At 39.4% G+C, this 21,493-nt stretch overlaps 1 protein-coding gene across 1 annotated transcript in view; it reads left to right on the top strand.

Moving 5' to 3' along the window:
* The window catches only part of LOC144661310 (uncharacterized), a 45,932-nt gene that overhangs the window by 16,742 nt on the left and 7,697 nt on the right, over positions 1-21,493 (top strand). Inside the window, exons 19-65 of the mRNA XM_078522021.1 lie at positions 222-275; positions 569-676; positions 1,056-1,100; positions 1,456-1,509; positions 1,881-1,925; positions 2,276-2,473; positions 2,887-2,940; positions 3,540-3,584; positions 4,449-4,502; positions 4,604-4,657; positions 4,750-4,803; positions 4,872-4,925; positions 5,362-5,415; positions 5,627-5,671; positions 6,040-6,093; positions 6,331-6,375; positions 6,905-6,958; positions 7,241-7,294; positions 8,221-8,274; positions 8,564-8,617; positions 9,073-9,126; positions 9,404-9,448; positions 9,587-9,631; positions 9,755-9,808; positions 11,125-11,178; positions 11,673-11,726; positions 12,168-12,221; positions 12,318-12,371; positions 12,582-12,635; positions 13,181-13,234; positions 13,492-13,545; positions 13,888-13,941; positions 14,165-14,218; positions 14,597-14,650; positions 15,422-15,475; positions 15,578-15,631; positions 15,744-15,797; positions 15,917-15,970; positions 16,085-16,138; positions 16,396-16,449; positions 16,603-16,656; positions 16,956-17,009; positions 17,465-17,572; positions 19,533-19,586; positions 20,316-20,369; positions 20,920-20,973; positions 21,434-21,487. Coding sequence (XP_078378147.1) covers positions 222-275; positions 569-676; positions 1,056-1,100; positions 1,456-1,509; positions 1,881-1,925; positions 2,276-2,473; positions 2,887-2,940; positions 3,540-3,584; positions 4,449-4,502; positions 4,604-4,657; positions 4,750-4,803; positions 4,872-4,925; positions 5,362-5,415; positions 5,627-5,671; positions 6,040-6,093; positions 6,331-6,375; positions 6,905-6,958; positions 7,241-7,294; positions 8,221-8,274; positions 8,564-8,617; positions 9,073-9,126; positions 9,404-9,448; positions 9,587-9,631; positions 9,755-9,808; positions 11,125-11,178; positions 11,673-11,726; positions 12,168-12,221; positions 12,318-12,371; positions 12,582-12,635; positions 13,181-13,234; positions 13,492-13,545; positions 13,888-13,941; positions 14,165-14,218; positions 14,597-14,650; positions 15,422-15,475; positions 15,578-15,631; positions 15,744-15,797; positions 15,917-15,970; positions 16,085-16,138; positions 16,396-16,449; positions 16,603-16,656; positions 16,956-17,009; positions 17,465-17,572; positions 19,533-19,586; positions 20,316-20,369; positions 20,920-20,973; positions 21,434-21,487 — 2,727 coding nt within the window. The remainder of the gene's footprint in view (positions 1-221; positions 276-568; positions 677-1,055; positions 1,101-1,455; positions 1,510-1,880; positions 1,926-2,275; positions 2,474-2,886; positions 2,941-3,539; positions 3,585-4,448; positions 4,503-4,603; positions 4,658-4,749; positions 4,804-4,871; positions 4,926-5,361; positions 5,416-5,626; positions 5,672-6,039; positions 6,094-6,330; positions 6,376-6,904; positions 6,959-7,240; positions 7,295-8,220; positions 8,275-8,563; positions 8,618-9,072; positions 9,127-9,403; positions 9,449-9,586; positions 9,632-9,754; positions 9,809-11,124; positions 11,179-11,672; positions 11,727-12,167; positions 12,222-12,317; positions 12,372-12,581; positions 12,636-13,180; positions 13,235-13,491; positions 13,546-13,887; positions 13,942-14,164; positions 14,219-14,596; positions 14,651-15,421; positions 15,476-15,577; positions 15,632-15,743; positions 15,798-15,916; positions 15,971-16,084; positions 16,139-16,395; positions 16,450-16,602; positions 16,657-16,955; positions 17,010-17,464; positions 17,573-19,532; positions 19,587-20,315; positions 20,370-20,919; positions 20,974-21,433; positions 21,488-21,493) is intronic.

Genomic DNA, 21,493 nt, shown 5'->3' on the forward strand with positions numbered 1-21,493 from the left:
TTATTTTTAAAAGGATACTTTTTATTGCCCTCTGCAAATGTTGATGCATTCCGAAATTTCTCAAAATCAATTCTTTTTTACTTAGGAACAGGTTCATGCTACTTAACCTTTTGTTTTATTGGACCCATCAAAAGAAGACATAATGTATAGTTTCTTGTCCACATTCATACAGGTTTTTACGTATTGAAATTAACTTTTTATTCTATTTCTCTTTTTTCCAGGGAGAAGCAGGGAAACAAGGAAATCCCGGCATTCCAGGGGAACCTGGACCAAAGGTGAGAGTTGCTGTTGTTGTTGTTGTTTTTTTAACAAAAGCATAAGCTTAACTTTGCACAGCTGGTAAGCCAATGGTATTTACGAGGTACGTTTTTGCGCGGCTTTTATCCAGACAGTAATATTTCATTGCATCTCGTGAAAATGTAATTTTAGAGTTTCGCTCAATAGAAACAGACCATTTGAAGGTTTTCCCGTCTTATTGTTTGGCATTCTAACATGGCGCTAAGTACACTGAAATCCTGAAGAGTTGAGGTTTCCCTATAACTAAATCAAAGAACTTTGTACTTTGCAGGGACCGCTTGGTGACTCCGGAGCAGATGGTCGTTCAGGCCTAAAAGGGCCTCGTGGTTATCGAGGTACAGTTGGTCCGACAGGAGACCGAGGAGAGGAAGGAGAAACGGTGAGCAATTAATGACAACTATTCGTTGTTAAACAATAAACGAAACTCCAGGATTTACGACGCAAGCGGTTCGGAAGATTTATGGTGGGAGTTATACCATGCCGTTGTTTTGGACGAGCTTTATGATTAAATGATATACGTGTTTTATAGGTTGTTCCGCGTTTCTTTTTTCTTGTTTAGAAACTCTTATTAGCCAATCAAAAAACGTTGTGACGCTGGGAGAAGAAGGATACGTCACGTCACTCTCCCGCCGAAAATATTCGCTGTTTCCTTGAAAGAAAAACTATTTCTTCACTGTAAGACTAACAAATTTTATCATCAACACAACTGTGATTTGAAATTTTGTGGTTTTAATCAATCAAATATCTCCTTTTTATAGGGCATGCAAGGATTAGACGGGACGCCAGGAGCCGATGGAAAACCGGTTAGTTCATTTTTTCACGATAATGGTCCAATCTTAAAAAAGTCACCGAACTGTAACACGAGCGGCATGAGCTCGGACAAAGCACCAGTAACATCTAGTTTTTTTTTTCTCATTCTTAATGTTTTCAGTTCCATGGTCGAAATATTAATTCCCCTGGCTTATCTTTTAATGTTAGTTCGGAAAAGTTGTTGATGCGTCAAGAGAACTTTCTTTGGGCTTTGGCTTGGGACTAAAAAGCTAATCCGTTTCTGAAAATTTGAATGAACACATAACAAAATGGACGATCGGCTATAACCGCTCTAGGTTGTCATTGGCTCTGGTATGATATTCTTGTTCGTTCGTTTTGATTGGTTAGGGAAGACGTGGATCTCGTGGATCCTTTGGCAAGCCCGGAAACACTGGTGCTCCTGTAAGTGAAATGCTTCATTTCACTGCTATTTACTATTTACTATTGCTATTTACGATTCATTGTTATTTAACAAGCCAGCTTTTGCAGAGTTTTTTGGCGGTACTTGTCTTTCTTCTTTAGGTGTAAGTTCTTTTGTAGCATAATTGCGCACCCTTGACGGAGAGAGTTCATTTTTTAACATTTTTTCCCTGTCGTTAAATAAATACCTTCTCAGTCTAATCCTTGAAGCATACAAGGACATTTTAGGCAACTACTTTTTCGTTAAGGTTACGCTGCAGATTTAGATTTCTCACAATCGTTGAACACACTGTGTGCTATATGATAGACAGCTTTTTGACCGGCTTCCACCTCCACGGCATTCTTTGTTTCAGGGTTCTCCAGGGTCGAAAGGTGCTGAGGGTACGGAAGGTAACCAGGTGGGTAAATACATTGAGCATTAATTTAATAGTGAAAACCGTTACCTTATGTGCACACAGAACTGTGTGAAACACTTTTTTTCCTGAGCTGGTGAACGCTTTGTGGTTAACAAGCCTAGCGGAATGTATCCTTTCTGTAAACAAGCACTTTACATTACCTTTGGACATGTTTGAAGTTGTCCATAGTTAAATCATAAAAATATTTCTTTTAGGGAGGGGAGAGGGAGGTGGCTGATAGGGCTTCACCCACTCCTAAATCTACCACTAGATATGTTATTATAATTTATAGCCAACGTATTATTAGGTTTTTTTCATTTTTTTTTATATGTTAAAAATTTCGTCTCCATAAGGGCCCATCCGGTCCACCTGGATCCCCGGGAACTCCTGGATTATCTGGACAGAAAGGAGAAAATGGGAGGCCTGGAAGGGTCGGATACATCGGTTACCAGGGTGACAGTGGCGAGATGGGTCCCATGGGAGCTAAAGGAAACGCAGGACTTGATGGAGAGACTGGAGAGACTGGAACGGCTGGAGCGAAAGGTTCCATCGTGAGTAAGATAATCTTTCTGCGTTACCTCAGTGTCATCACTGACAGGTCAAATTAGGCTTACAAAATATTGTGGTTTAGGTTATTGTTTATAAATTTCTTGTACAGTTCACTATAGTAGGTTCTTGCGCTAGTGATAAAACAAAGGCTTAAAACACACTTTTTAAAAGAGTGAGAGTTTATTAAGCAAAGTCACGTTATTATTATGGTAATAAATTTTGTTTTTGAGTTCTTTAAAGAAGCTTATATATCGAAACTTTCTGTTCCGTCACAAAGCGGCAAAGCTTCATGCAATGTTATAGGTCAATTTATTCTTTGGGAGCTCTCTAAGGTATTGACATATAACGCAACAAAAGCTTCTTCTATTGGCCGATTGTCAGAAATAACCTTTCACCGTTCTCCCCCTCTGTTTAGGGTGATACAGGTCCCTCCGGAGAAACAGGGGGAAAAGGGCCAGACGGTAAAGGAGTAAGTATTGATGTGTTTGCACAACTCTTATGTAATAACGTAATACACTGGTCATAGAAAAAAAAGATGAAGCAGACAAGGCTCAAGGTAGAAATCACGTTCAGTTATTTCTTGGATCAAGTGCCTATGTCTTTTGCAACACTGTCTAGATATATAAAGCTTATATTTAAAGCTTTAAAGCTTTAAAGAATTTTATTCACTTTATTTTATTTCATTTTATTTTATTTTTTTTTATTTTCATTGTGGCTTACCTGTAAACTAGCTGGTGCGTTCCCGCAGATTTTGCTAACCATATCTGCGGGACGCATCGAAACCATAGCTAAGTGTAATGACCACATTAAACATTGTATTGTATTGTATTGTATTGTATTGTATTGTATTGTATTATTGGAACAATTAAGCTAAGACTTAGAGGAACAATTTAGTTAAGAGTTAGTCCTTTATGGAAGTTGCTGAAGAATGACCTAGGATTAGGAAGTTCTCTTCCATAGTGGAATAATATGCCAACACAAAGCTGACAACAAAAAATGTGTTTTAGATTGCTCGGCGTTCGAAAACGCAAAGTTTATTTATAAACTAATATTTTATCCGATCTATAGGGTCGCTCTGGTAATGTGGGAGCTCGCGGATATCAAGGATCCACGGTATGATGGCGTAATCAATATAAACCACTTGTACATTATGATTGGAAAATTGTTTTATTTATTATTTAAAAGGACGTCGCGGTTCCAAGAAGCTAAGTACACATACAGCCATGTTGGTATCGGATTATGCGCTAGTGATCTCAAAGCTTTTTATTGAAAATTGATATTTAACAAATTGTCTTGATTCTCATATATGCTCATGAAGTCATTGTTATCCCATACCTGTCGCCATACATGATAGATATCCAGCGGTATACTTAGGCCCCGTCCACACTGACCCGGGTAAATTTGAAAACGGAGAAATTTGAAAACGCCGCGTAAAATGTTTTCCGTCCACATTAACCCGGGTAAATTTGAAAACGATACGCTTCATTAGTAAGTAAAAGTAAAAGTAAAGTCTTTATTTAACGAGGGTAGCACTAAAATAACATAAAAAATACTAACAAACCAGCGGCCCTCTAAAATTATTTACAATAAAAAATAAAAATACACTATTTCACGCTCCAAGTCCAAACGCTCATTGGTGAGCGTTTTTGAAAAGCTCCGTTTTCGGTGACCGAAAACGCCGTTTCAGTGTGGACGGTTGGCCTAACCGGAGAAAAAAAGATGCGTTTTCAAATTTACCCGGGTCAGTGTGGACGGGGCCTTACTTTGCCAAGATTCGTCCGATGTCTTGCAAAGCACTGCACATCTGTTTTAATGTATGTAGCTTTAAAAATGCGTTTCGTTGACAGTTCGTTAAATAATCAATCATCCTACTTAATCTTGTTCCTCTGGCTAAGCCGGGCCTAAATCAATTTCCAATTGTGAAGAATTGTATGTGCTAAACACGTTAAAATTTTTATTACATCTGTTTCTGTTTAGGGAAACCCAGGAACTCCTGGGAAAAGAGGAGAACTTGGCGCAAAGGGAAAACCGGTATAAAGTTTGAATTGTTGGTCACTTACTTCGTCTGCAGATAGTTATTTTACTGGGATAAAGTGATAATTTTCGATTTTCCTTCTTGTTTACGATTCCAGGGAAGAACTGGAATGCCTGGAGGGCGTGGTATACCAGGACCGAGAGGAAAGCGGGTAAACGTTTAAAGCGCTTATTTATTCCCATTAACTGGCACAGATTTCAAGTTTTCCAGGCGTAATCTGTCATTGTCATTTTTCTCCTGTAGGGAGCCGCTGGTGACACTGGCGCGCAAGGCATCATGGGTGTAGTTGGTTCCAGGGTGAGGAAGATATTTCAGCTTTTGTCTTATTACACTTTTGGTTGCTAAGGATACTGACTTCTTTACAGGGTTCGCCAGGACCACAGGGTTACATGGGACCTCCTGGAAAACGAGGTATCAAGGTTGGTGCTTTGTATTGTACAAGTCAATGAAATGGACATAACGCCCTAGGTACTCCTTCGACACATTACCTAACGTAACTTTATATAGCATAAACTTTATTTCCTCTCGTTCCCCAGGACATAAACAATGTCGTTTAAAGCACTAAATATGCGGTAAAGTAACCTAACCAACTTTAAGTGATTTTTTTAGAGCTTTAAACAACGTTTTACAATGTGTCGAAGAAGTACCTCTGTCTTATTCGTGTCATTTGAGTTATTCAAACTTTTTTGCTGACCTCGTCAGTTGAATCTTATTGAAATTTAGAGCATTTGATTCAATGTCAGTTGTTTTCGTTGCACTGGCAAAGCTCCAGTGTTATTTTTCTTTTTAGCCTGAATACGCACTCTAATTTTCTTCTCGAGACGTTTTATTGATGTTTTTAAATTTTTGTTTCAGGGAGTTCCTGGAATGCAGGGACCGCAAGGACACTCGGGAAGACAAGGTGAAAGGGTATGTTTTGTGTTGCAGAATCGAGATTTCTTATGCATCGCATCAGTAAAATTATGACGAAATTGTAAAATTGGTTGCAGGATAGGCATTAGTTTATGTCCTTCTTGTTACACAGCAATCAAGTTTACAACAAAAACGACAGCCAGGCAATCGGTACCTTTATTTCATTTAGCTATTAAGCTATGTGAAACTCATATATTTTACCTTATAGGGAGACATGGGAGATTACGGAACTTACGGCGCTCCTGGGGAACGGGTAAGCTAATTGAAAATAATAATAATAAACGTGACAGCAACAACAACAAAAATGGCAACAGCAAACATGCAACAGGCAACTACTTTGAGAGAAACAATCGTAAGCGGTAATAACAATAACAAAAAAAACTAATCAAGTCAATTTTCTACGAAACTAAATCGTTCAACGCCCGGCCAGCGATCCAAGAGAAAAGTAATGTCCGCTTAACAATTACGACATTCCACTATATAAATGTTATCGTTTACTTTTTCGCTAAGTCTAAGTGCTGTGCTTTCGCAAGTCATTAAAGCATGTCCAGATACAAATAGCTATTAAAAAAAATTGATAAATCAATTTTAGACTCGTTTCTTCTATTATTTTTCTATTAGGGGCCACGTGGAGTGACTGGAAGACCTGGTCGATCTGGCTCGCCTGGTTTACATGTAAGTGTTCACAATGTAAAACGTGTTTCTTGAATTATCATTCCCTCTTCTGTCGACTGTTATATGGCAATTTGGTGCAACTTGAAAAATTTGGGCTAAACTTTTCCAAGTTTGTAGTTTGTAATCTTTTTAATCTTTCTTTACCAACCTTGTTCCCTTTTTGGTCATTACCACCTCTTTAGTATTCGATCCCTTCAGAGTTGAAGATATATATTGAGTTACTTTTTGTTAAAACAGGGTGAAGAAGGAGATTCTGGTACAGCCGGTGAAGATGGATCCCCGGTAACTATCAATCACTGGACTTTATTTATGCGGAACAACTGAGTTTGTTTTTAAATTACGTAATGATCTACATTGGGCGGTTTTGCAAAACTCGGGGAATACGTAAGCTTATAGTAGTAGCGTTTTGGCCCACGTTTAAGTTCTAAATAAACAGCCACTTTACATTATAAACGTTTCTCCAGAATCTGCACATGACATAGTGACATAGGCTTTAATATAGTCCTTATCGTCTTATTTATGGCCTGCCGGGACGAAAGTCGACCTCTTGCGACTGCGTCGCTCACTCGTCCACTTCGCGGCCTGAAGCTCGCTTCTTCGCTTGACTCGTGAGGTCGACTTGTGGCAAGCCTAATTGTGACATTGATTTGCGCTTGTGGAGCTCTATATGTAATGTAATGTGTTCAGCTTTTGTGTTGGAAAAAAAAAGACAAACTGAAATATAAAACATGCACATGTACCCTTTTTGAATCTCGTTGCAGTCGAATGACATTAATCAGAGATTTGTTATATTTACCTTTTTATGTGACAGGGTGGTCCCGGTGGCCCAGGAACTCCCGGGCCTAGTGGAATTAAAGGAGAAGAGGTACGTTTGACATCTACCTTAGGGCGCGTTCGTTTGGGAATATTCTGGAATAAGAATATATTCCGGAATATATTCCAGCTCTGGGAGCAGAATAGCCGGAATGGAAATCCAAGTATTCCGGAATGAGAAGAACAGCGAAACGAACGCTAACTCGTATTATTCCAATTATTCTTTTTCCGGATTGTTCCCAAACGAACGTGCCGTTAGTATGTTACCAAGATTAACCTACAACGGCAGGCACGGTTTGGCCAACGACAAAATGGTTGTTTTCTTTTTTTGCAGGGAAAAGCTGGTGAGTCTGGCCAACAAGGAGAGGCTGGACCCGAGGGACCGAAGGTTTGTTCAGCGTCAAACAGGCGTGCTCTGATTGTGTTGGCTTACATGAGGCTATTTACATGAGGCTATTTTTAACGGCTCGAATGGACGCATACAAGCATGCATTTGAATTGCGTCATAACTGTGTAACTTGTTCTGTGATAATGATGGGTCCATGAAACAGTTGCTCTAATTTCGAATTTTAAAAGAAATTCCGCAACCTCATCTGACGACAGCACTCTTATTCTCTGACTGGTTTTCTTACATGTGCTGTTGTTATATTCGTTGAAATTCAGTGTACTGTCGATTGATACGCATTTGGTGACCCCTTTTAGCAGAAGATTCTCCCTTTGCTAGAAACTAGACACATTAATAAAGTACATTCAAAGAAGAAACGTCGTTTTGGGACAAGGTGTGCAGCAGGCTTCACAGCGGTCAAACGCAAAAGTTGACGTCACATCCGGTCTTCGCCGCCTCGAACTTTCGACTTGAAAGTGGGCAAACTTTTGAAAGAAATTGTTAAAGAAATAGTACGGTGAAAGAACATTTCAAGCTGGGACACTCAGTGGAGATGAATTATTATAAATTTCCAATCCTTAAGCGGCGTATAAACCTTAACTTTCCAGGGACGGCGTTAACTTTTGGCTTTAAAGCGAAAGTTTTCGGAAAATTTAAGACTTTGTATGGAATATTTGGGCGGGAATAACACAGAAACTGCGCACGCGCGCTGCGTTTGACCGCTGTGTGGCAGCAGGCCCATAACACCACGCGCACTGCGTTCCGACCAGGTAGTCAGGTAGTTAGGTAGTTGAGGGAGAGATAGGTTGGAAGCAGAGAGCATAAAAACGACAGAGCAATTTCTTTTTGTCTAAGTTTTAATAAGTGTCCTTATGTATCATTTATGAGATGGGAAAGGTTACATATGCTGTTTTCCGGTTTCTTTGCAGGGTGGTCTTGGACCGACTGGAACAATTGGAGCGCCTGGACTTCCTGGGCAACAGGTAACGAAAGCCACAGCAATAGAGCGGACGTTTTGACCTCAAGTTCCATGATCACGTTATTGTACCAATGGCAGTAGTGTTCAACATTTTGTTAGTCAGCCAGAAAGAAAAAACTACTGATGACTAATGTTTTTTTGGCTTCGTTTGAATATACAATGAATGACTTTCGGTTCTAGCCAAAGTTCATTTCAAATCGACAATGGGCTACCTAAAAGATATATAAGGTAATTCGTTGAAGCAAACGCATGCAAAATAAATAACTTCAGTTTTGTTGTTGTTGATTTTCCAGGGGCCTGGTGGAGAGATGGGTGAAACGGGCGAACCAGGAGTACCAGGCGAAATGGTGGGATGATTAATATTTCGAAAGTCTAGTCTCTATTCTGAGAAGCTTACAGTTTACTTGTTTTTTCTCTTTTAATCCTACTTCAAAATTTCTAGGAAAATTTAAACATTTAAGTATTGAAAGGTAAAACTAGATGATTCTCTTAGTTCAAATGACATCATTTTGGAAATTTGCTAATTTCGCGTTCACAGTGTGCACGCTCGAACGTAACGCGATAAAAAAATAATAATAAAAAAAATTAGAAGTTAACACAATTTAATGTGATTAGCCTGTCTGACCCTCTAATCCTGAAGTCTTTCATATCATGTAGTTACAGTTTTAAAGACTGCCATTAAAACTAGCCACTTATCCTTTCTATTTATTTTTCTGAGAGTAAGCAGCATGCTTTTATTTTATCTTTTGTACACGTTGCAATTGCAGAAACTGAATAAAAGCAAATTACCCTTTTCATTTAGGGGCTGCAAGGTGACCCTGGCTCAGCTGGGAAAGATGGAAGTCATGGAGCCAAAGTAAGTTTAAAATAATGTAGACTGAACAAAAAAACAAATAAGTATTGATGTCTTTTATTCATGTTTCAACCAAATTCTCGTATGCAACATCTATTTTCTCTTTTAGTTAAGATTCACTGGCAAGCAGACAGGAAAACCATCAGCATGACATATTGTCATAATGTAACATCAAAAGCTACAGACCTAAGAACTCAATACTAACATTAAAAGATTTTTTTCAAGAAAGAAAGAATTCTTTGAGCTAGTTTGAAGCGATAAGGCTAATCTTTTATTTTAGGGTTCCAAAGGAGACGACGGCTTGAATGGTGTTCCAGGAAGCCGGGTAAGGAAACCTTTTTTATCCTCAGGCTTTAAAATAAATTAATATATAGAATTTATAATTAATGTTTCTTCATAAAATGCAAGGTTGAATAACCCGTAATTCAGCTGAGAAATTTTTTTTCGCTTTGATGTGTTTCAGGGTTCCATGGGAAAATCTGGCGACAAAGGCTCCGGTGGAACAATAGTAAGTTGTAATATCTCTGTTTTTTCTTTGTTTTTGCACGGCCTGGTTGACTTTATTTACACTTGGTTATTTTATTACTTGTTTGCTTTTTGTTTGTTGATTTTGTCATTTTTGCTTATTTAGGGCGCACCTGGAATATCGGGTGAACGCGGTGACCAGGGAAAGCCTGGAAGAAATGTAAGTTAAAACTAGTGGTAACCACAGGTTAGAAAGTGCGGGCCTTGACGCACTTAGAACTGAAAGGTACTGACTGGTACGAGAGTGCGTAATGTTAGATGGCAATGTCGATAAATAAACGATAAAATGGACAAAAGACAATAGTATTGCGAGTAACGCGTCACGCAAGGAATGCATGTTTTTATCATTTCCTATTCCCGTTCCTATTGCAGCGAACCAATCTATGTTGTTGATTACACAGTTTTGTGAAGTGTAATCGAGCACTCGTTGTGAACTGAGATGTGTTTTTTCTCAGTCGGTAAACTCGCTATGTTGTGCTTGCCTTTTGTTAACGTGGCGCAATTAATGAAAAATCACTGGACAAAATTAAAGACAATTAATCCGAGCAACGCGTCACGCTTTAATTATTGCCGCGAACCGGCCGCGAACCAGTCAGAGTTGTTTTTTGATTGACAGTTGATTGTGAAGTGTAGTCGAGCACGTGGTGTGAATTGAGATGTGATTTTCCTCGGTTGATAAACTCGCTATGTTGTCAGTGTTATATATAACGAATTCCTCGAGAATAACCGTTGCTGGAATCATTCGCTTTGCCGTTGTTTTATCTGTGATATAATCACAGCAAATTTTCTCAAAAGCAACACCTATAAAGCAACGTCTTCAAATTGTAATGTTTGCAATCTTCTATGTGACAGAAGCGTTGATCGTATGTGACAAACAGTTTAGAGATTGCACTGGCAACGCAAAGGTCGTGGGTTCGACTCCCGCTCAGAGTCTGAAAATTTTTTTTCAGGTCTTCAGTAGTGTAAGGCCGCATTTGCATTTATCATATATATATATATTTCATTGCTACTGCTGGACACACATTCATTTATTTCAGTTTAGAGATTGACTCATTTTTCGCATTCTTATTGTTCTTGGAGAAGAGATTTTTCTCTTCCGGTGTTACGACAAACTATCGTGATTGACACATTTTTCGCGTTCCGATCGTTCTTAGTGGAAGAATAAAATTGTCAACTTCCGGTTTCCGTTCGCCTATTATTAACGTGGCGCGCACGCGTAAAACGCAATCCGCTGGTCACTGTCAAGATTAGGGTTGCGGGCCTCATTTGGGCCCGCAATAACATTTTCGGAATAGCATTAATTATCAATCTAATGCAATGAAATGCTATCATATGCATTGGTCTCTTCTGTTCAAGATATTAACTCTCTTTTTGGGTTTATTTTTCACAAAGCTTACACGCTTGTTATTTTTAAATGTATCTTTCAAATATTCAGTACGCATATGATCTCGCTAAATTTTCTTTTGTCTCCAACAGGGAGTTGTTGGCCCGATTGGGGAGCCTGGGGAACAGGGTGCTATGGGACGCGTGGTAAGTAAATGTTTAGAGTCACGTTCCCTGCCTCTAATTAACTTAACGCATTTATCGGCATAAGTAGGGTATGGCAGTTTTTGTTTCTTTTTCCAACCATCTGCTGCTCTCGCACATGCAGAATACGACGTGTTACTGTCTGAACGAGCCATCTGTAGAAGGGGACTTCTCGTAAGCGTAAACAAACACTGTTTCGTGGTTGGTTTAGATTAATAACAAAGAAACCGTCGAAAGCGCACACGGCAAACACCATTAGTGGTTTTTCAATTACTGGTATACTATGAACGTCAACGGCCAAACGGAGAATTTCAAACTCAATTTAAAACACTTCATTTGTAACCTCAGCTGTGAATGAACGTGTTGGTCAAACACGGTATCTGTCGGCTTACTTGTAGCTCGACTCGCTGTAATTTTAAAGCAAGCTTTCTAGTACGTGTATTATTTTAGACTTATAGTATTTCATTCATGATTATTTAATATTCTCTCTTTCCCAGGGTTCATTAGGTGCGTCAGGTCCATCAGGTGATACCGGCTCAAAGGGTCAAACGGTAAAAATTGTTATTTTTGTCCAACAATTACATGTGCAAATGTGATCTAATACGCTCTTCAGACAACTGCTATTTTGTAAGTGAAATTCACTGTTCAAGTTACAGTTGTGAAATGGTATTGAAGATAGCTTTTCACATCATCTACTTGGGTATTTTATTTACAAAGTAGTATTTGTAGTATGACGAGCGATTTAAACGTTAGTTTGAATCATTGGTAGGCGTTAACCCACAAATGCAGGCCCCTCTATCTGTTACGGCGTCACAGTCGGGAGACAACACACTCTGGCAGCACAAGGCCACTCTCTCTGCCTCGCTCACCCAGGACCAAATAGAATCTAAAAACTAAAAAAACCTTGCGGAAAATTCTCTCAACACGTCGTTTCTAAGAGAATAAATCACCGCCTTAAATACGTGATCAAGTCGTCCTTACTTGTCATTTAGGGTCTCAGAGGAGCTCATGGAGACCGCGGGAAACGAGGATCTAACGGACAACCAGTGAGTCATTGCTATGTGTCTTGGAACGTTAAAATAGAAATCTTTGACAAACTCTTCGTGAATTGTTATTGTATTAACATTGAAATTTATTCTTAGGGAAACGATGGCTTACCTGGGTCACGTGGGGCTAAGGGAGACAGCGGGGAGAAAGTAAGAAAAATAATCTAATTTAGAGATCTTTGTCTTAAGTTCTCAAAAGGTTAAGTTCTCAAAAGTAACTTGTTTCGTCTTAACCCATTACGTTTCTTTATTAAGTTCATTTTTTTATTATGGTCACAGGCCAATCCGTGGCCACAAAAACATAAGCAGCAGTTTCATGTTTTGTGGGGTAATTTGAATTCTGTGCTTGATATTTTTCAGGGAATAGCTGGTGATCCTGGCCTACCGGGAATGCCGGGAGGCAATGGTAATGGGGTAAGTGACCACACAACTCAATAGTTTCGTGTTATACAGTATTTGTTAGCAAGTGCGTTTTGACTATTTCTCTTGGCTACTTATCCACTTTTTTGCTGACCACTTATCATTCATCGTCATTGTTTCTCTTTGCGCTTTCGTGCTACATTTATTTTGCTTATCAGTTAGCAAGTGCGTTTTGGTTCATTATCCCTTCCCTTGGCTATCTATTCAAGTGCTTTTCGCACACGAAGTGATGTCCACGAATCACTTATCAGTATTATTTTTGACAAAAAGTTGTTTTGTGCTTTCTCTCGTTGGATCTCTGTCTATCACTTTCACTTTCACATTATTCCATCCAGTCCATTATGCATGTTTTCTTTCATTCTCCACTGTCCGCCTCACGGTCATACGCGGTCTTTCCACTTTCTTTAGTTTCCCTCTAACCGACATTCTAAAGGCACTTGCCTGACAAATCAATTTTGTCAAAGGTTTAAGAAAAGGAAGAGAAGTCATCAGTTGTCGCATTTACCAAGTCTAGTACTTACAATAACCTATTTATTCAGGGTCCACAAGGAGATAGAGGTACCCAAGGCAATCCTGGATTTGACGGACCGGAGGTTAGAGTGATAGTAACCTTGAACAACTGATACACATAATTTAGTATTTTAGTTTTTGGAAAAAAATCCTATGTAAAATGCTTGTCTGATTTGCTGAATCTGATTAATGAGAAGCTTCTGTAATTTCAGATTTTTTGAGGGCATTCAAGCTGATGATTCAGGCTTTCAAGCCAGACAGTGGGCCAATGCCGTTTCTTAGAAATTCAACAACTACCTACTTACAGTGATCATTTTGTTTTCTTTGCTTTTTTTTTCAGGGAAGTGCTGGTACCGTTGGAAGCCGAGGACCACCAGGCAATCCGGGGATTAAGGTACAGTGCGAAGCTGAATGCTCAGAACTCAAAAAAAAAAACATGTAACTGGTAGCAAGCGCAGGACAAGTCACGCAAGAGTGACTGGTTTTTGTTTAGCATATGACCAGTGGAACATACACCATCTTCAGTTTACGTTGTGCGCAAATGTCTCCTATTTCCTTAATTCTTGCGACGTCTGCACGGAGGCAATCTTTGCGCTGATTGTTCAGGGCACGTTATAAGAGCTCAAAGTTTGTTGAACTTCGCCAATGACAAGTTCCGACTGAAAACAGCTATTGCGAGCAGGTGCTACTCAGGTTTTCGTTTTTCCTGATGAGTCCTTTTGCTATTTTTTTTTAGGGATCATTAGGAGAACAAGGATTGGCCGGACCTGCGGGTGAACAAGGACTCGAGGTTTGTAATAAAATGGGCAAAATAGAAAGTGTTAAGAATCGACTCTTCTCTGTGACTGCTAAGCGCGGTCACTCTAAAGGAAAAAGTTACTTTTAGAGTTTTATTGTGCAGAGACAATAGATCATTAGTGATATAAGGACAAGGGTTTATGTATATATTACGGGTGAGGGTAGTTAGAAAATGAGAATACAAATGCAATCAAAACGTGTAATCCTTTTTTTAGGGCGCTCCAGGCAATCTTGGTAGGAAAGGCGTGCAAGGAGATCGAGGACCGTTGGTAGGAACAATGAAACTTGCCTCACGTCAGTACAGTATTGCATAATGATCTTCGAAGGCCATGATGTGTATTCTTTGGTTTTGCTAGTTTACTAATGCTACCCTTTGGAGCCACAGTTATATGCTCTTTGACTGTCTTGGTTTTAGTTAAACAACAATCATCATAAAGGAATCAGTTAATATAAAAATTCATGCACATACCACAACGTCCTTTCCTTTTACACTGACAGAGAAATAGCAGTCTCAAAGCGTCTTTGTATCTCATTTCTTTTAAGCGCTAGAACACTCTACTTTCGAAATACATTATTTCCATCGAAAGCTCTATACGCTATCAGCAATTAACTGACTGACTGTTAGTTTTTGTTTCTGCACTCCTCAGGGTGGCGGTGGTGCACCAGGTGGTATAGGCCCGCGAGGACCCCCGGGACCCTCGGTAGGTAACTTAACTTTTACCCCTAAAAGTGAGATAACTGACAGGTGCAGGTGACGGTATATTAAACAACAAGCGAGAATATTTTCTTGATGTACGAATTTTTGTCTTATTTTCATGCTTTTTCCTACTTGGAAAACAAAAACGAGGAGGCGAGAACGGCCCAGGGGGGGTACTTGCAGTATACATGACGGGGAGGTCCGACGTATTTTTTTGGGTTAAAAATTTACACCCTTGGTTTTTTTTTGGGTCAAGAGATCTGTCATGTATTTTTTTAGGACTTAAAGTCTGTTTGATTGAATAAATCAGTATCGAGGTGCTAGGTTTTGTATTTTTGGGGGTAGAAAATTTTGTTGCCAGGTATTTTTCTGGGTGTAAAATTTCAGGCTCATGTATTTTTTTGGGTTCGCAATATGAAGCTCCGTCGGACCCCCCGTCATGAATACTGCAAGTACCCCCCTGGGGAGAACGGCCGGCGACCTTAAAACTCGTGCATTGACTGAAAGTAAATGGTATCTTCGAGTTAGGAACTAGGTAGGTCGTTAATTACTGCGTGCTATGGCCAATGAAAGCTGCGATCGGTACGTATGTATCCTGCTAAATCCACGTCTTACTCGGTATACTCGGTATATTTTTTTAATCTATGCACGGTGGCATTGCAGTGCTTTTGGAACTTCAATAACAAAAGGCAGATTGATAGTAGTGTTATTAGGCTCTGCAATCTCAAGAACAACCACTCTCACGTCTTATTTCAAAATAAAAATTTGTGTTTAGGGAGAATGGGGTAGTGCTGGAAGACCTGGGCTAGATGGTAAACCTGGGGAAACGGTGAGTAAATAACATACTGTGAATGAAAATTAGCGTCGTTGTTTTCATTTTCGCGTTAAGTTTATTGGTTATCTTGATTTGCCGGTCTTCCATTTTTTTCAGGGTTCTCGTGGTGACCAAGGAGTGCCGGGAAGTAGAGGCGAAGATGGAAGACCAGTAAGTAAATAAAACACAATGCATTAGTTAGGATTCGTGTAAATTTAATTTGTGCATGTTATTCGTGTATTTTTTGTGCAAACTCATTGGCTGCACTTTTGTCACGTGATAGGGTCGTCCCGGGCTAAACGGCGCTGCTGGTAGCACAGGAGAAGGCGGTTTACAGGTTAGGCTACAAAAACGTATCTTGCAATTAGCGCAAAATGAGCTACGGAGTTCGCTATAAGCGCTTTGTGTTTCTGTTTTTGGGTAAAATGAAGAAGCATTTTTCTCTTTTCTAAACAGGGTCAGCGTGGAAACACTGGACCTGCCGGACCACCGGGACAGAGTGGACAACAAGTAAGCATAAAACCTGACTGCAAGCTGTTCAAATAATTTTATCATCACATTTTTTCTTGCCTTTTTGTAGTCGTGTTAACAATTTACCCTGTCATTTGTTTTGTTATTAATCAGGGCCTTCCTGGAAACAGGGGCAGCAGGGGTACCGTCGGAGAAGGGGGCTCTAAGGTAACAAATGATAAAATGTTGCTTTTGTTGTTATTGTTTCTTATTGTAGCATTAATTACGTGATGCAGTAGATTGTTTATCCCTGCTAGCCACGTTTTGTTAGGGTAAATGGGCAGATGATCGTAAAGATCAAGATCGTAAAGGTTTGCACTTTGACACTCTGTTCAGATGAATTTTTTGTTGTGTAAGTCAAGGTTATCACGTTTTATTCTGCAGTTGAAAAGTCTTAAAACGTCATTACTCTTAAAATTCTACAGGGAGATATTGGAGAGCCTGGAGCAACAGGAAAGGGTGGATCAACAGGAAATCTGGTATGTGCAGAAGATTTGCTTTTTCACTTTACTGGATGAATTACACACTTAACCGAGTTTAAGCTGGAAAATTTGCGAAATGAAGTGACCCGGCGCAATGGTAGGTAAATTAATTTAAAAACTACGTGAATTGTTTATCTTTTGCTGTTTCAGGGTGAGACTGGTGTACCCGGACCAGCGGGTTCTCCTGGTGACAGAGGAAACGATGTAAGTATATACGAAAGCTATCCATGAAACTGGCGATAAACGCTGTTATTGGGCAAGCTAAAAGTTTGCGTAAGGTTACCAGTAATAAAGACATTGCAACTTAATTAGTTTTGAAGAAAAGTATATTGTCTTTTACTTCTTTTCGTGACGAACTGGGATGCTTTAGCTTGCGAGCGCTATGGCTACGAACTATGATTTCCAGAGTAAGTTTCTAAATTTTTAGAAAACGAGGATGGTACCCATGTAAGAGAATGATTGTAGTCATAAATAGAAATAAATAAACAAGGGACTTTTTTCAGGGCCCAGCTGGACCTCAGGGACCTATTGGATATCCAGGAAAGGATGGATTTAAGGTAACATAAAAAGTTCTTTTTGTTCCAAATAGTTGCAAAGTTTGTAGTTTTATGGATAATAAGTCTTTCGTAAGCTTGCTTGCTTACCAAGCCAATAAGCTAAAAGTGTGTGTGGAAAATGTAAATATGCCCATCAAACAAATCTAAAGAAAATGTTGAGCTTACGATTTTAGTTCAAAACAAGGTCCATTTCTAGCAAGTGCCCAAACAATTACACAATCCACCTTCTTGGAATCTTTTTTCATCAATAATGTCTTTTAATTCTTTCAGTACCCTGGCTTGAAATGCCAATTCTGCGAACTTACTTCCGCGTGTTAGTATCGAGAATTTGGTGTTGATCATGCTCTTTATTTTTATCACCTGTTTGTTTGACAATGTACTGTTATCGCAAGGTGAAATAAGAGATTATTAGACCGCTCTTTTTAAAACCTCAGGAAGAATTGTTTCTCTTACAGGGCGAGGCAGGGCAACACGGGGCACAAGGTAAAACAGGAGTCCCAGGCAAACCTGGTTTAGCTGGTCTCCCTGGGATGCGAGGAGGCAGTGGACCGAGTGGCACTGACGTGAGTATATCAGGACAATCTGATCTTAGCGCTTTTTATCTTTTTATCAATGTAACAATTTTAGCAATTTATCTATTTTTAGCTTAGCTTTTTAGCTTTTTTACCTTAATATAGTTTTTATGTTTTTTATCTACTAGTTTTAATGTTTTATTTACACACGACCCCACAAGCTATGTAGCTTTTTTTTTATCCCATCGTGTATAAATGAAGGTTTTGATTGATTGATTGATTGATTGATTGATTGATTGATTGATTGTAGTGTAGACAAAGCGGCTTTAAGTTAAGGCCTGGCCTAAAGGAGTCTCAGTTGACTAAACTCGCAAGTCTATTTAGCCACCGTTTGTGCGCAAATTCAACTTGCCACTACTTGTTCCTTCGCTTGACCAGGCCTCTGTAATAACAACTGTAAAACCAAAACCAATGTATTTTACTTTGACCAGTCACAACAACACGCAACCAACACGAGAAAAGAATTAAAGCTTAAAGTGAAAACGTGCTGGGTACCACACGTGAGCCGCAGGTCACGCTTACTTTTTTTTTCTTTTTTTCTGATCAGTTAGACTATGTGGCGCAATCTTACTCCATTTAAGGTCATTGCTCAGTATTGCATTGCGCATCCTTACTGCGCAGAATTTTACGCGTAATAAGCGCGCGCACATAAACAAAATGGCGGCTTTTTTAGTCCGCGAGAGAAGTAAATTGTCGCTTTCTCGTAAACGAGTCTGGTGACCTATCAATTTTTTCTCATATTTTGGGTGTAGCGATCAAATTCTTTTTGTAAAATGAAAACAGATCAATTCCTATGTTTGAAAAATAAATTATCGCTACAAAAGTGTACTCGCAGAGGAATTATAAAGAATTATATGGAATATACAAGGTCTTCCTGCTCCTAAACGAATGTGGTGACCCCCCTTTTTTATTTCAAAATTTAAGTTCCCTTTAAGTAATAAACCAGTAGGCGAAGTTTGGTTAAAAATCTATGTTCAGTTTTATTTCGGGGCAATGACCTTAATCAATTAAAGAGCTCAGCAAACGATTACTTTTGGTCGAAACCGCACTGAGGATGAAGGTTTGGTGAAAATGCGTTAGTCCTCTACTGGAGTAAACCCTTGTGTTAGCTTTTAATATCATAATCTGACCAAAAGCCTTTTTTAAGCGATGACGTCAGGAAATTGCTTATTGTCATCGCACGATGGGCTCTTTTACTCTGTTAGGGCGATCGAACAGAAATCAAGTTTAACTTAACAAGAAATCGCCGCGTAGAATACAAAAGCAAAATACTCCCGTGCAGTCAGAATGGAACACTACAATGTATAAACGAAAGAGACTAATTTTATAATGTGGTATATATCAGATTTAGTAGACAGAAATTTCTAATTCTTATAATACAGGGCCGCTGTGAACAAGCAGAAACCAGAGACCGTTTGACCTTTCTCGCAGCTTTAAAGCTAACTCCCGCGTATCGCGCGTATGTTAGCCTGCGAGCAGGCTCTCTATTCGGGGGCAACGTGAATATTGAACTCTTCGAGCGCTTCACGTTGCCTGCTCGCAGGCTACGCGTATGTCGTTTATCGGATGTCACACACTACGATATAACGCAATCTACTGTGTCTACGAAGAAAATGTATTATTAACTTTGTATCCTTGGCCTGTGAATTAATAACTACTGTATTTATTTGAATTCCATCAGATCATAGCTATGCTATTTAGACAATCACCAACATTGCTTCTTAGATTTAAAAAAAGAACACTGCAATTGGATAACAGATAACAGTTTTTATCAGTGACTTCTGTAACAGTTTTTATCACGCACAAGGTGTCAGCTACTTTTATTTACGCTGAGTTTTTGACAAATTTCCTCAAAATTATGTTAGACCCTTTGTGAAACGTCATCGCTTCTGCATGCACTGCATGCCGTTTATTTCTTTACTCGTTTTAATGGTATGCTTTTGTGTTTCAGGGAAAACAAGGTCAAACAGGAGATCGCGGACCTGGAGGAGTAATTGGTGAAGCAGTAAGTGTTTTTGACATGATACACACAATACTTTTATTTCCCGACTGAATGATTTCCTCTTTCTTTCTGGGAATGGGTCTGGAAAGCAGCCATCTCCAGGTAACTTTGTCCTTAGCATCCGACCAATTATAGCCTCGATTTCAAGTGGTGTTGTCTCAATTTGGGCTCAAAATCACGTGGAAAACTGAAGTGCTTTGCACAAGTTTTTTAGGGGTGGGCGAAAATGTAGAATATGAAGAGAAGGAGAATGAATTTGATATGTGACCCAACGATCTCCTGCAACGTCCGTCTGCAAGATTTTGATACTTTCCTTCTTGCTTTCTGGGGAAGTGCAATGTCCGAGTTTTTCTCTTTCTATCCGTAACACAAGTCCCAGTCCCTACCGTCTCTATGTTTGCCCTCCTAGTCTACCTTTCTCAGTTTCGCTCTCATCCAGTGATCAATAGAATTTCACAAACCTCTAGCGTCTAACTTGTATAAGTTGAAACTCCTCTTACTGGTTTTGTTACCGTTTTTGAATTTTTAATAATAAAAAAATAAAAAACCCTCTGTGACTACTGTCTGTGATAAAACGTCCATCAACACAATCTTTACTTTTTACAAGAAAACATTTGATCTATCTGCTTAATTTTTAATTTCTCGCACAGTGATCAAAGCTAAAATATGGCAAATTTAAATTAACCGAAAACTGTTTTGAACAGCTATAGCTTTCACTTTTGTTGTTTTTAGGGAGATACTGGTTTGCGCGGAGAATTAGGAGCAGTAGGAACAGTCGGTGAAAAGGTATTAATAAATTACTTAACATGGTACAACAAGCCTTCTTCGAACATTACTGTGCGTGCGATCGTGTTTTTCAGTCACCTTCCTCGTCCCAGGCGTCGCCTCTCAAGTCGCCTCTTGGTTGTAAATGATGCGCGTGTGATTATGGGACTGATCTTTGGCCTCCTTTTTAACACGTCAGTCACCAGCTTCCTGTTGTCACAAAGTCCGGAATACTCGCGCCTATTTCGTACTGGACAATAAGATATTTTTCACCGATATCTGCAGTTTTCCGTTTACAGTCGAACCTCTTTCGCACGGACAAAAGGGGACAGGAAACAATGTCCGTATTGTGGAGGGGTCCATATTACAGAGGCAGAGTTTATATGAATTTTGGTCTCTTAAGGGCCAAGTAAACTCTGCGTAATAGGTTCCACTGTATATGAACATCGCGTGTTCAAGCAAGGGTATCCACTTCAAAGAAAGGACTTCTTAATGAAAAAGTTTCATTTGATATTTTCCTGGTATTTGCTTCTAGTTGACATTAGTCAAATTTCAACTTTTCTTTTTCAAGGGCGATCGCGGTGAACCCGGTCAGCAGGGTCCGCCCGGAGAATCAGGTAAAAAGGTATGGAAAATTATCATCCTTCAATCTTACCCGTATCTGCAAACGATGTGTTTCACTGATTTTATTGGACCAGCCATTTAGAAATTATCAGTCAAAGGAATGTGTTTCAAAGACTGCATCATGATAGTTTAACGGCCACTACGCATGGTTGTCTTCGTTGAGCGTCTTTTGGGTTATTCTGTCGATGAAATTTTCAAGTTAAAGCCGGTCGCTACTGTAAGTATACCTTCTTATGAAAAAGAGCTTTCTTGAAAGGATTTAGTTTGTTTATGATATTTTTTACTATAGAGAAAATTTCGTGGCTAATAAAGATCGTTTGACATCTGATATTTTGCGCACGTTGCCCTCGATCAACGCTGCTTAGCTGCTTAGGTAGAAGGCGACGCGTACATGTGAGCGAATAAAACCAACATATATAAGTATTGGACAGTTTGCAATAAACCTTTTTGTTTTTTTCAAGGGGCCGGAAGGAGCTGTTGGGAAGCGAGGAGACATAGGCCCGGCTGGATCAAGGGTTTGT

This window comes from Oculina patagonica, chromosome 7, assembly GCF_052425735.1.
Source record: "Oculina patagonica isolate OP01 chromosome 7, crgOcupat, whole genome shotgun sequence".
In the NCBI taxonomy this organism is placed as follows: Eukaryota; Metazoa; Cnidaria; class Anthozoa; order Scleractinia; family Oculinidae; genus Oculina; species Oculina patagonica.